The sequence below is a fragment of the Aethalodelphis obliquidens genome, unplaced genomic scaffold (genome assembly GCF_003676395.1).
Source record: "Aethalodelphis obliquidens isolate GAN/ISIS:26980383/991018 unplaced genomic scaffold, ASM367639v1 scaffold18, whole genome shotgun sequence".
NCBI lineage: Eukaryota > Metazoa > Chordata > Mammalia > Artiodactyla > Delphinidae > Aethalodelphis > Aethalodelphis obliquidens.
Genome location: NW_020837962.1, coordinates 1,679,900 through 1,694,261, shown reverse-complemented (window position 1 = coordinate 1,694,261; position 14,362 = coordinate 1,679,900). Strand labels below are relative to the sequence as shown.

Here is a 14,362-nt window from a genome sequence, read left to right as displayed (position 1 = left end):
CAGAACAATTCTAGAGGTGACAACAGGTAATGAAGAGCAGCATAACTGTCCTAAAACACAGGCAGTGCCCACAGTGTACAGTTCACATATAGCAATCAGGTTGTAAGTTCTTTCTCTCACTTATTTATGCATCCCAATCACTGAATTGTAAGAGCGATTATTAAATACGTTTCCTAGTGTATCTGCATATAAATGAAACCAAATACTCACAAGAAAGTGGAAAGGATATTTTATTCAAATATATGTAGCTAAGTGAACACTGGTATCTATAGCAGATGGTCCGTTAGTTTGCTACTTGATCTGGCAAGGAATAACACGTAATTAATGCTCAATTAAGACATTTACCAAATCCTCAAGATTTTATATGAACTCAGAAAATGAGACAAAAGAAAAATAAGGTAATCCACCTCATCTTGGAAAAGATGTGTTAGCTTTAACTCAGAAATGACATGGAACATTGTATCTTTTAAGGACTTTATATAGAATGTAAATGGCTAAATTCAGCACACAGTTCAACTATAATGATAAAAAAAGAATATAATTAGAGCTTTCATAATATTAAGGGTGTACTTCATGCCTGTACAAACTCAGGGTATCCACTTTGACATTCACTGTAAGGGTGGTGTGTCGCTGTAATAGCAGATTCAAGGTAGAGGGTAAGACAGGAGCCTGTCTTCAGCCTGGAATGACTGAGAATAAGAAAAGGATCAAATAATCTAAAACCATCGGTTCCCACCTGGTGGTAGAGACTGCTTTTAACGCTTACTCTTACTAAAAAGAATGGAAAGCATATCAGAATGTTATCAGCTTAAATGTTTTATCTATTTAACTAAAATATCCATCATCCTAAAGGTTATTATCTAGGACTGTACCTGACCAACAGCATCCTCTTCCTAACTCTGAGATGGACTGTGTATAAGTCATCACAAAAATACAAAATAATTGCCCTGGTAATTAATAAAAAACGTTTAAATGGTACTAAATCATTATTAATTATTTCAATTATTTTGCAGAGATTTCCCTTCCTATAAAAGAAGAACCTTCTCCTATTTCCAAAATGAGACCAGTGACAGCCAGCATCACCACAATGCCAGTCAGCACAGTGGTGTCCCGGCCACCACCCCAAGTCCAGATGGCACCGCCCATATCCTTAGAACCTATGAGCAGTTTATCTGCCAGCTTAGAGAACCAACTAGAAGCTTTCTTGGATGGCACTTTGCCTTCAGCCAGTGAAATTGCTCCACTGCAAAGCAGCAGCGAGGACAGGGAACCCTTCTCCCTGATAGAGGATCTCCAGAACGACCTGCTGAGTCACTCAGGCGTGCTGGACCACTCACACTCACCCATGGAAACTTCCGAGGCCCAGTTTGCTGCGAGTACTCCCTGCCTGTCCCTTGACCTTTCTGACTCGAACCTGGACAACATGGAGTGGTTAGACATTACCATGCCCGGCACGTCATCGGGACTCACTCCTCTCAGCGCCACTGCTCCGAGCATGTTCTCTGCCGACTTCCTAGACCCACAGGACCTACCACTGCCATGGGACTAACAGCACAGATTTCTCATCCCAGATTCCATGAGAGTCAAGAAGATGAAGGTGATTGGAGAAGGTCAGTTTTTAGAGACAGATCCATAGTTGCATCATTGCAATTATAATATGTTGTCACAGAAAGAACGGAGGGATGGTCAGAGGCTGGAAACCAAGTTTGAAAACATTTCATTGCATCCAGCAGTGAATGTCTACGATTTAATATAGCACAGAGCCTTCTGAAAAAACACTACTCCAAGAAGACTTATCTGTTTCTCCAGACTTCAGTAAAGAATAAAAGGTACCTTTAGATAAAAACATGAAGCAGAGTAATGTGTGCAGGGCGGTGACACCAGGGCCTCTGGTCATCAGCTACATTTAAACCTCTGTGGTCACTTTGAGACCCTAAATAAAAGGCAAACGGCTCCACTCAAAAAGAAGGGAGGTAAGAGACCACTGCACAGGGTATTTCCTAGAAATGGCCTGAGCCCAGCCCCAGATGCAGCAGGGGTCAAGGGCAGTGGTCGGCACCAGCCAGTTCAGTGACAGCTTCCCACTGAAGACTTTTTGGTTCCATTCAGAAACCAATGTAATTTTTGTGTGTGTTATAGTTTATTTTGTGATTTTGGGGAATCTTACTTTAGATCTCCGAATTTAAATTGAAATGGAAGATCTTCCACCATAGCCAGACAGTGTCTACAGAAGACTGTCATAACCAAGCCACCGTAAGCGTCAGGTGTGCTGACAACACTGACAATTCTATCTGCAGCCCTCTGGGTTGGTCAGGTTGATTTTAATGTGTATCTTAGACATCTGTACGTGTGCTCTGACATTGTGATGTGCACAGCCTACACTGGAGTAAGGCATTAGGTACCCAGTGGTCCCACTTCTTGTAATAACTCAAATATTTCTGGAGTACTTGAGCCACACGTATTTCCGTATTTAAAGAATTGCTGACTAACTTTCAGGTAACCAGACCCATCTCAAAGAACCAAGAAAAGGCTTTAGCGTAAAATATATTTCTGAGCTGGTGAGTTGCAAAGAAGGCAAGGGAGAAGTCTTGTCATCAACCTAGGACATTCCTACAACGGTTACAGGTGAGACAGTGTCGCCAGGTTGGCCAGTGGACCCAGCCCTGGCCGTCCTCTTCTCTGTCGCTTATCCCTGGTTACTGTTTTACAGGCTTGTAACTGGATGTCATACCTGAGCTCTCACTATATCATCAAGCTGAAGATTGAAAAACTGGAGGTTTTATTAGTTTTTTATATAGAAAAAAGATTTGTTGAGTAGTTTCATAATTTTCTAAAATGCCAACTATCACAGGATTTCCAAGATTATTTCAATCAAGCTAGTCATTGAAGTAAGTATATGATAAAATATAAATAACTGAAAAAAAACCCACCTGAAATCTACCCCAAAGTGTGGAGGTTTTTATTACATAACATCATTGTGCTCTCCACCTCACCTTGTATAAACCCTACATATGGTCAGGTTTTTTCTCTGGGTGGTTAAATGGTGAAAGTTGCCTCTTGCAAGTCACTGTGGGAACCTGACCCACTACTTGGAAACAGTCTGTGAATCATTTCTGGGTTTGTGTTTTGCCTAAGAACTGATCTTACTGTATATTTTTATTTCAGTTTGTAAATTTTACTACATGTAAGAAAAGTCCATTTTCCCAGTATTCAGTTGCCCACAGCCCTCGAGCCCTCAGTTGAAAGCCCTCCCAACTGGAAAGTGCTTCTGGATGATTCAGGCAGAGGCAGTCATGCAGTGTGGTCTGCAGTAGGTACTTCGAGTGTTTAGCAATTGGTAATCCAACATGTGGGAGCTAGTAACCGTTAACCACAGCGCCGCCATCTGACCAAGCCCAATGGGACAGTTAACGTCCTGGGCATGACGTGCATCTCGAGTCAGTTCCTTTCGGAGGCCCTGTGGCCAGGGGCAGGGCTACTGACCCGGAAAGGTACTTTTCTTAGGGGAAGTCTGGGCCCTGGGTTTTTGTCTGGGGCTTATGTGGTCCACACTTAGACTCTAAGCATCATCTTCATTCAGATTTAAATGGCTTATTAAATTAGCACCAAATATCAGTGAGTCAGCAGGAGGCAACTGAACAGCTAGTGGTGCTGGCTCTTGTTGAGTAACTTTCTGTTTCCATCATCCCGAGTTGTGTACATAGATTGTTCTCTAGCCCTCAGCTCCCCTTATTGCTTTTTTGAAATAGATTTGAAACATGCCACAGGAAGGTTGCTCTCCAAAAATACACACTGCATTACAAAGAATGCCATCTCATGAGCCTGGTCTCTTGACTACAACTTGCTGAAGTGCCCACTTCACATGTGTGTTCAGACCTTCACGTACCAGCATTTCCTTTAAAGGCAGGCAAGGGGCCTCTAGTACTGACTCTACCGGCCACCTACTCGCGGCATTCCACCCGGCCCTCCGTCCTGGCTTGAGCAGCCAGCTGGGCCTCTGTGACACCAGTGCTGCTCACCAGGGTCTCAGCTAATGTTCCAGTTAGAGCAAGGACACAGACCGTGCGCAGCGTGTGACGTGACCAAAGGTGACATTCTGTGATCACAGCCCCTCTGCCCTAACTCAGTGAACGTGACGGTAAGCGCAATGGGAAAGGCGTGTGTTTACCAAAGAGGACGGTCTTGGGTTTGAGGTGAGCTTCACAGCCCTTTAAACAGAGGGCAGAAGCGCTGGTTGGATTTTCAGGTGTTCATGTGTGTGGTTTAGAAGTGGTGCTGTCGTGTACCATTCTGCAGAATAGCATACTGCCGAGCAGAAAACCAACTCCTAGAAACACGATCTCCTATCCAGTCTTATTTCCTAAATATTCCTGAAACACAGTAGTATCAAGCTTACCCTGCTAGTGTATATAGGTATCAGGTCTTGTCATTAAGGACGCGAGGAATAGAAAGTTACACCGAAGCTTCAGGCATATGTGGTCATCTTGTACGTTTCAGCAAAGCATGTACTAGGAAACCTCTTAGGACAGTGTGAGTGGTTCACGTTCTAGTGTTTTTCCTGAAATGTGCAATCTACTGTATAGTATCTGCCACATATCTGTACATAGATGTAGTCTGAATTCATGGAACTTCTTGCTCAGATGCTATTTGTTTGTTTTATATGCATATCTTTATGGCACAAAAAGAGATCTTACTTAAAATTTCCTTTCTACAAACTGCACGGTTGTGTGAGCCACGGAAGTGCCGTTTCAGAATCGTGGCAAAGGCAGTGTGGTGTCGCCCCCCAAGCTGCCACCTGTAGAGGGCACCGCCACAAGCTGTGCAGCCGGTGGACCCCGAGTGATGATGGATCAGGAGTGTTACCCATTTTGTCACCAAAGCTGGCTCAGGCTTCCTCTACCCCAGATCAACCCCAGATCATTCCAGGCCACACAGCTTTCTCCAGAGCCCTTTCGCAGTTCCCAAGCTGAAACCAGCCACAACAGTGCCGGGACCGTCCCTTTACTGTCCACAAACAGCCTTTGGCCGGGTTTGCGCCACACCCTCGTGCTGTTTCTGGGGCCCATCTGGTGGCTCCTGCCATGAGCCAGGTGGAGGGTGGCAGCCAGGGGCTGTTTCAAGAACTTCCAAGAGACTAGCTGTCAGTGTCCACCAGCAGAGCCACCTGGGGCTCCACAGCAGGTTCGCAAATAGCCCTCTGCGTGTCGCCATCCGTCACCACCACATCAGTCCCGACCACTGGCACCAGAGCAGGACACCAGGCAAAGTGTCCCCTGCCTGGAGGCCACAAAATTAGCCCACTCTCTCAAAGAACACTAACTGGAAGGTCAGGGTTATCAAAGGAACACAGCTCACAAGTGCAGAAATGTGTATCTGGAGAGCATCCTAACTGCATTTCAGCGCATCTTTTAAGTGGTTTCAGTCAAAACTGGAAAATAACAATTAATATGTAGTCATTCTTCTTCCTGGTTCAAACCTTTGATAACTTGCTCATTCAGCCATGTTTCTGAGCTACGGTTTTACTTGTGAAGTGACTGCATGGCAATAAGCAGGTCTATGTTTGTCCCCATTCACCCTTTCTTGCAGTATTTGAGGAAATGCATCATTGCAAAGGGTTTCTGCCTGAAATCTCTGATTTGAGGCCTGTAATTCAAAAAGCTGCACATGTTTACAAAAGAGCTCTTCCCCTCCATGCAAACACGTTGCTCTGTGAATCATTGGAAAATGTCACGATTCTGTGACAAGAGGATGGCAATCTCGGATCTGCAAGGTGCTGTCTGGAATCAAATAAAACATGTCATTGGCGATCTCAACATAGCTGTCGTGTTCAACAGAGCTTTGTGCCAACTACTAAGACAAAGCTTTAACCAAGTTCATAGAATCACCGAGACTCATAACGATTACCTCTCCACATTATGCTGTAAGGAAACTTGCTGATTTAGGAGGAGGAGGAAGCATTTAGGAAAGGGTTTAGTTGCTACCAAAAGCACTTAACCTCGAATAACTAATAGTAATGCAAACTCGCTTCAATGGAACCAAAGGCATTGCCAAGTATTTGCCAAAAGGAGGCACTTTTTATTTAAAATTTGAGACTAATGAGATCTCAAAAATCAGTCCCAAAAAGGTATTATCCATTTAAGGTTATAATTTTCACAAAGATGTAGATATTTCTCTATTGTTTTCATGTAAAATAGTATAGATTTGTTTTGTTGGGTTAAGAATAATACGTATTTAGCAGTAATACAGAGTTTTTTCCTTTCTACCTACAAATTAGTTTTCTTCTCTTGCTTGCAATAGAAATACGATGTGATAGGTGTTTCTCTTCTTATTTTCATTGTCACATTATGTCTTAGCATCTCACTCTATGAAAAAAAGGAGAAAGATACCAATCTGCAGAGCCCTGCTTATCAAAGCACTAGTTTAATAAAAAACTATGGCAATCGGGGGTCCATTCATCTATTGCCTTTATGTTGTTTTTTTAAAAGAAAAACCATGATGCCTTTGTATTTGCTGTTTGCACCCCTGAAATCAATTCCATGTCATGTTTGAATGCCATACATTTTGCACATGTACTGTACATAGGTAATGCATACGGTATTTTTATATGTGTGCACATTTATCATCAGATCTTTTGTACATAGTGGCCGTATTGTAGCTGATCGGGAAATGTTTGATATCTCAGCAATTTTGCATTTTTGTGTCTCAAATAAAAACATTTTGATGTACTATGATTCTTACTACGCAGAGGAAAGACCACATGCTATGGGTCAGGAGAGCTGAGGGGGGGCAGGTGGGGAGGAGACACTGCCTTCAGAGCAAGCCTTACAGCAGTCACCAGACACAACAAGCGGGCGTGCTGAGGCAGGTTTTGTGAATCACACATCCAGTGCACACATCCCCTCCCCCAGGTCCAGGATCGTGGGATACAAAATAGAAACAGGTACCTAGCTGAACTTGACCATGACAAGATTTGACACCAAAACCATGTGCATTCTCCCACAATCATAAGGAAACCCCGAATGAGAGACGTGCCGAAGGCTGTGGTCCCCCGGGGGTCGGTGTTACACACGTGCCTGGGGAAAACGGGCTCTCGCTTTGACAGTAATAAATGAGCCACCAACAAGATTCCCAAAAGACCCGGGTAATCCTTCAGTGCAGCCACATTTCAGAAGCAGCTATTTATATGAGGTGCTTTTATAGACCTAAAGAAATGGTCTTTAGAATTCAGTTTATTTTAGTAAGATGGCATTTGATTTTCAACCCAGAAGCCCATGGTTAAAATAGAGTTTTGATGACATAAAACAGTAATGGGTAAACCTGACTAACAGCCCAAACTTTCATATCAATATCTGACTATGAAAGTGGTGTCATATCACCCTCAGAGAGGGAGAAAAGAAAGATCACTGGCTGCCTAAATACAACAAAATGTTCATTATCCGCTACCTTTAGGGACCAAGGGAGCAGCCTCAACAGACCAGTAAGTAGATGATGCTTCCAACGGACTAAGACATTTGTAACATCACATGTTACCAGCCAAGATCCTCCCCTCGGGGAGAGAAAATCATGTCCGAGGGAACAAAGACAGTGCCCCAGGCAGTCCCAGGAATGAGCAAGGGACAGAGCTGGGAGCTTTAGGGAAGGTGCTGGAAGAGATGTGTTAGGACGTGTAAAGGACATTCCAAACAGAGAAAAACCACTTGGGTGAGGTCAGAGTAAAGAAAGAGATTTTGGCTGAGGCCCTGCTCTGTGCCAGGCCGAGGGCTAGATGCCGGAGTTGGGCTGAAGGACAGAATCTGGCCAAGAAGTGCTGGGAAACAGTCTGGAAGGGTCGACAGCAGAGCATTTAAGAATCCCAGACCTCAAGGGGCTTAAGACTCTTCTGGAGATAGTTCTGTTTTCTTTGGGTAATACAGGCCTTCGAAAGCCTTTTAGATAGTGGACACAGTCATCATTTAGCACCTTTGTAATCCTCTGCAGCACACTTGCTCTAGAGTCAACAGGACTACAAAAGCACTTGTAAACACAGACACACCCACACACTTCGTGATGGCTGGAAATGAATGCCGCCTAGGAAAGACCCCTTCAGGACAGATGTAGACCACATGTCACCAACAATTTTATATGCCGCATAATCCTCTTGAAGGTTTCCCAAGTCACCTCACGACCATTCCTTTGCCCCTCCTTCCACAAGTAGCTTAGCTTCCCTTTCTGATGGATATTAACTTTCAGAAAGAAACCCCATTTGGACATCCTGGCTATCTCTTCTGCTAATTTTTATGACAACCCATAATGTATACTGAGACAAAAAACGAGGCCACTAATCAACTGACTGCCCCTGGTGGATATGACCGTGTGACAGATCATTCCAGGAGGAAGCTGCTGACATGGCCCTATGGGCGGTAACCACAGTGCGTACTCACTCTCCCCACGTCCCTGGTACATAGCGCCAAGGCACAGGAATTCAAGTGGAGACAGGTTAATAGAAACAGCAGCAAATGTAGTAGATGCTGCTAAATGCCAGGCCCTGTGCCAAACACTTTATGTATAAAACCCTCGTTTAATAAGTCTACGAGCAAGGAACTCTTCCTATCCCCATTTAATAGATGTGGCAACTAAGGACAGCGAAGGAAAATGTCTTGCCCGAAATTACAAAGAAAGCAGTGTGGATTTGAGACCAAGCTTCTGACATCCCAGAGCCCAGATCATTTCTGTAGACTCGGTACATTCACTCCAACGTCTTTGTTCAGATACATGACAAAACCAATTGATTATAGCAGACTTAGTTCCTGTCAATCATGAGGTTCACCCAACTGGGCATCTCTCAAGTCTCCTCAATCTCACACATTTTACAAAGTACGGCTTGTACTAGGTTAACTCCAACCAGAACCTGGGTTACAAGACTGGGGCATCTTAAGTGAAGCCCACAGGTGGGGCCACACACAATGACTCACAAAACTGCCTCCTTGGGCTGGGTACCTGGAGCCACTTGAGCACACCCCAAAACCCAGCATTCATGGAGCAATTTTACAATATCTAGTAAAGTTGAAGATACAAACTCTGCAACTCAACTTTTTTGATACTCATCCTCGAGAAACACATGCCCACAGGCAATCACGTGCAAGAATTAACACGAAAGCTTAGTTTACAAAGCAAACACTGAAAACGACCTGTATGCCTTTCATTTTGCGAACATTTAAACACAGCAATTTACACAAATGAACTAAATCTAATGTGCCAATGTAAATCAATCTCAAAATAAAATGCTGAGGGAAAGAAAAGTGCAGAATGAAGCCTACATAATTCAAGTAACATTTTAAATCAACAATGCTGTTCACGTTTTTATATAAAATATAAAAATATGGGTGGTAAGGACTCGTGTCAATATCAAGATTCAAGATACTTGTGGAAATAAAAGGAATTAGATTGCAGGAATTAAAGTAGGCTTCAATTAATATTGAATGTTTTATTTATTTTTTCTATTTATTTCTTTAGTAATTCTATAGCCATCTAGCAAAATATTAACACTTGTTTACTGGCAGTTGATTTCTTTATTCTCCCTATTCTTGCGGTAGGCGGGCCTCTCACTGTTGTGGCCTCTCCCGTTGCGGAGCACAGGCTCCGGACGCGCAGGCTCAGCGGCCATGGCGCACGAGCCCAGCCGCTCTGCGGCATGTGGGATCTTCCCAGACCGCGGCACGAACCCGTGTCCCCTGCATCGGCAGGCGGACTCTCAACCAGTGTGCCACCAGTGAAGCCCTCTCCCTATTCTTTTCTGTGAGTTGGAAATAGTTCCTATTTTAAAAAAAAATAATAAATAAAGGACTTCCCTGGCAGTCCAGTGGTTAAGACTCTGCACTTCCACTCTAGGGGGTGCAGGTTCAAACCCTGGTCAGGGAACAAGGATCCTGCATGCCATATGGCGCGGCCAAAAAAAAAAAACCTTAAAAAGAAAAAGAATTACACAGGAATACATTGAACAACTGCATGCCAACAAATTAGTTAACTTAGATAAAATACACAAATTCCTACACAGACACAAACTACCAAAAATTAACTCAAGAAGAAAGAAAAGCTGAAAGCTTTTCCTTTAAGATGAGGAACAAAACAAGGATGCCCACTCTTACCACTTATTCAACATAGCACTGGAAGTCCTAGCCAGAGAAATTAGGCAAGAAAAAGAAATAAAAGTCATCTAGGGGCTTCCCTGGTGGTGCAGTGGTTGAGAGTCCACCTGCCGGTGCAGGGGACACAGGTTCGTGCCCCTGTCCGGGAGGATCCCACGTGCCACGGAGCGGCTGGGCCCATGAGCCATGGCCACTGAGCCTGCGCATCCCGAGCCCATGCTCTGCAACGGGAGAGGCCACAACAGTGAGAGGCCTGCATACTGCGCAAAAAAAAAAAAAGTCATCTAAATTGGAAAGGAAGAAGTACAACTGTCACTATTTGCAGATGACATGTCATTATAGAGAATACCCTAAAGAGTCCACCAAAAAGTGTTAGAACTAATAAATTCAGTAAAGTTGCAGGATATAAAATTAATATACAAAAATATGTTGCATTTCTCTACACCAATAATGAACTATGAGAAAGAAAATTAAGAAAATAATCCTTTTTAGAATTTCATGAAAAAGAATAAAATAATGGGTTGGCCAAAAAGTTCGTTCTGTAAGGTGTTATGGAAAAACCCGAACGAACTTTTTGGCCAGCCTAATACTTCAGAATAAATTTAATAAATTTAACTAAGCCCATGCGCCACAACTACTGAGCCTGCGTGCTGCAACTACTGAAGCCCGTGTGCCTAAAGCCCATGCTCCGCAACAAGAGAAGCCACCACAATGAGAAGCCCGCACACAGCAACAAAAGTAGCCCCCGCTCGCCACAACTAGAGAAAGCCCATGAGCAGCAACAGACCCAACGCAGCCAAAAATAAATAAAATTTTTAAAATAAACAAATTTAACCAAGGAGGTGAGAGACCTGTATACTGAAAACTATAAGACACTGATGAAAGAAACTAAGGACACAAATAAATGGAAAGATATTCCATGCTCGTGGACTTGAAGAATTAATATTGTTAAGATGTCCATACTACCCAAAGCAATCTACAGGTACAATTCCGATCAAAATTCCAATGGCATTTTTCATGGAAATAGGACAAACAATCCTCAAATTTGTATGGAACCACAAAAGATCTCCAAATAGCCAAAGTAGTTTTGAGAGAGAACAACAAATCTGGAAGCACATCACATTTCCTGTTTTCAAACTATACTCCAAAGCTATAGTAATCCAAACAGTATGGTATTGGCATAGAAACAGATAAATAGGGGAGTTTCTGGTGGCCTAGTGGTTAGAATTATGGGCTTTCACTGCCACAGCCATGGTTCAATCCCTGGTCAGGGAACTGAGATCCCACAAGCTGTGCAACATAGCCAAACAACAACAACAACAACAAAACACAGACACAGATCAATGGAACAGAATAGAAAGCCCAGAAATAAACCCACACATATATGGTCAACTAATCTATGACAAAAGAGCCAAGAATATACAGTGGGGGGAAAGACAGTGTCTTCAATAAATGTTACTGGAAAAACTCAATATCCACATGCACAAGAATGAAATTGGACCCTCACCTCATCTGGCACCACACACAAAATTAACTCAAAATGGATTAAAGCCTTAAATGTAAGTCCTGAAACCATAAAACTCCAAGAAGAAAACAGAGGAAAAGCTCCTTGACATGGGCCTTGGCAATGACTTGTTAGATATACCAAAAGCACAGGAAACAAAAGCAAAAATAAACAAGTGGAACTCCATCAAACTAAAAACCTTCTGCACAGCAAACAATCAAAAAAATGAAAAGGCAACCTACAGAATAGAAAATATTTACAAACCATGTATCTGATAAGGAGAAAAGGGAACCACTGTGTACTGTTGGTGGAAATGTAAATTAGTACAGCCTTTATGGAAAATAGTATGGAGGTTCCTCAAAAAATTAAAAATAGGACTACCATATGGTCTGGCCAGCCCACTTCTGGGTATATAGCCAGAGGAAATGAAATCAGTATCTCAAAGAGATATCTTCACTTCCATGTTCATTGCAGCATTATTTGCAATAGCCAAGATACAGAAACAACCTAAGTGTCCATCAACAGATGAATGGATAAAGAAAATGTGATACACACACATGCAAGAATATTATTCACTCTTATAAAAGAAGGAAATCCTGCCATCTGTGACAACATGGATAAAACCCAAGAGCATTATACTAAGTGAAATAAGTCAAACAGAAAAAGACATATACTGTACATGATCTCACTTATATGTGGACTCTAAAAAGGCCAAACTCGCAGAAACAGAGTAGAGTGGTGACTATCAGGGGCAGGGGAAGGAATGGCGCCCTATTGGTCAAAGGGAACAAACTTCCACTTATAACATGAATAACCTCCGGGGACCTAACATACAGTATGGTGAAAACAGCTAACAATACTGTACTGTATTGTACTGAAATTTGCTAAGAGAGTAGATCTTAAGTATTTTCATCACACACCAAAAAAAAAATTGGTAACTATGTGGGTAATAGATGTGATAATTAGCTTGTCTATGGTTATCCTTTCACAGTGTGTAGGTATATCAAAATATACCTTACATATATACAGTTGATTATACCTCAATAAAACTGGGGGGGGGGAAATGAAAAAGTGCTGAATGAAGAAAACTGTCAACAAAAAATTCTATATACAACAAAGTGTCCTTCAAAAGTGAGGAAGAAATTAATACATTCCCAGATAAAAGCTAAAGGAGTTATCACCACTAGACCTGCCCTGCAAGAAATGCTAAAGGGACTCCTTCAAGTTGAAATGAAAGAATGCTAGACAGTAACTCAAAGTCCTATGAAAAATAAGGTTCTCTGGTAAAGATAAATATATGGACAAGTAAAAACCTCTATTATTGTCACTTTGGATCTTAACTCCACTTTTTATTCTTTCATAGGATTTAAAAGAGAAAAGCATAAAAATAATTCTAAATCTACAAAGGATCATTACATAACATGTAATGATGTAATTTGTGACATCAATAACAAAGGTGGGTGTAGAGGAGCTGTAAAGAAGTAGAATTTTTGTATGTGAGCAAAGTTAAATGGTTATCAGTTTAAACAGATTGTTATAAGTTTAGGATGTTAAATGTAACCACTACAAACAAAATACGTGGAGAATATACACAAAAGAAAATGAGAAGGGAGGAGATAGGTTCAAGATGGAGGAATAGAGGGACGTGCTCTCACTCCCTCTTGCGAGATCACCAGAATCACAACTAACTGCTGAACAATCATCGACAGGAAGACACTGGAACTCACCAAAAAAGATACCCCACATCCAAAGACAAAGGAGAAGCCACAATGAGATGGTAGGAGGGACGCAATCACAATAAAATCAAATCCCATAACTGCTGGGTGGGCGACTCACAAACTGGAGAACACTTATACCTCGGAAGTCCACCCACTGGAGTGAAGGTTCTGAGCCCCATGTCAGGCTTCCCAACCTGGGGGTCCGGCAACAGAAGGAGGAACTCCTAGACAATCAGACTTTGAACACTAGCAGGATTTGACTACAGGACTTCGACAGGACTGGGGAAAACAGAGACTCCACTCTTGGAGGGCACACACAAAGTAGTGTGCGCATTGGGACCCAGGGGAAGGAGCAGTGACCTCACAGGAGACTGAATCAGACCTACCTGCTAGTGTTGGAGGGTCTCCTAAAGAGGCGGGGGGTGGCTGTGTCTCCCTGTGAGGACAAGGACACTGGCAGCAGAAGTTCTGGGAAGTACTCCTTGGCATCAGCCCTCCCAGAGTCCGCCATTAGCCCCACCAAAGAGCCCGGGTAGGCTCCAGTGTTGGGTCGCCTCAGGCCAAACAACCAACAGGGGAGGGAACCCAGCCCCACCCATCAGCAGACAAGCGGATTAAAGTTTTACTGAGCTCTGCCCACCAGAGCAACAGTCAGCTCTACCCACCATCAGTCCCTCCCATCAGGAAACCTGCACAAGCCTCTTAGCTAGCCTCATCCACCAGAGGGCAGACAGCAGAAGCAAGAAGAACTACAATCCTGCAGCCTGTGGAACAAAAACCACGTTCACAGAAAGACAGACAAGATGAAAAGGCAGAGTGCTATGTACCACATGAAGGAACAAGATAAAATCCCAGAAAAACAACTAAATGAAGTGGAGATAGGCAACCTTCCAGAAAAAGAATTCAGAATAATGATAGTGAAGATGATCCAGGACCTCGGAAAAAGAATGGAGACAAAGATTGAGAAGATGCAAGAAATGTTTAACAAAGACCTAGAAGAATTAAAAAACAAACAA

At 42.8% G+C, this 14,362-nt stretch overlaps 1 protein-coding gene and 1 long non-coding RNA gene across 13 annotated transcripts in view; one reads left to right on the top strand and one right to left on the bottom strand.

Annotated features, from left to right (window-relative positions):
- The window catches only part of MRTFB (myocardin related transcription factor B), a 281,537-nt gene extending 274,812 nt beyond the window's left edge, over positions 1 to 6,725 (top strand). For all 11 annotated transcript variants that reach the window (XM_027117339.1, XM_027117340.1, XM_027117338.1 and 8 more), the window contains one exon: positions 1,014 to 6,725. In XM_027117339.1, coding sequence (XP_026973140.1) covers positions 1,014 to 1,549 — 536 coding nt within the window. In that variant the 3' untranslated portion in view covers positions 1,550 to 6,725. The remainder of the gene's footprint in view (positions 1 to 1,013) is intronic.
- Positions 1 to 14,362, bottom strand: part of LOC113626185 (uncharacterized) — a 77,576-nt gene that overhangs the window by 38,998 nt on the left and 24,216 nt on the right. The window lies entirely within an intron of this gene.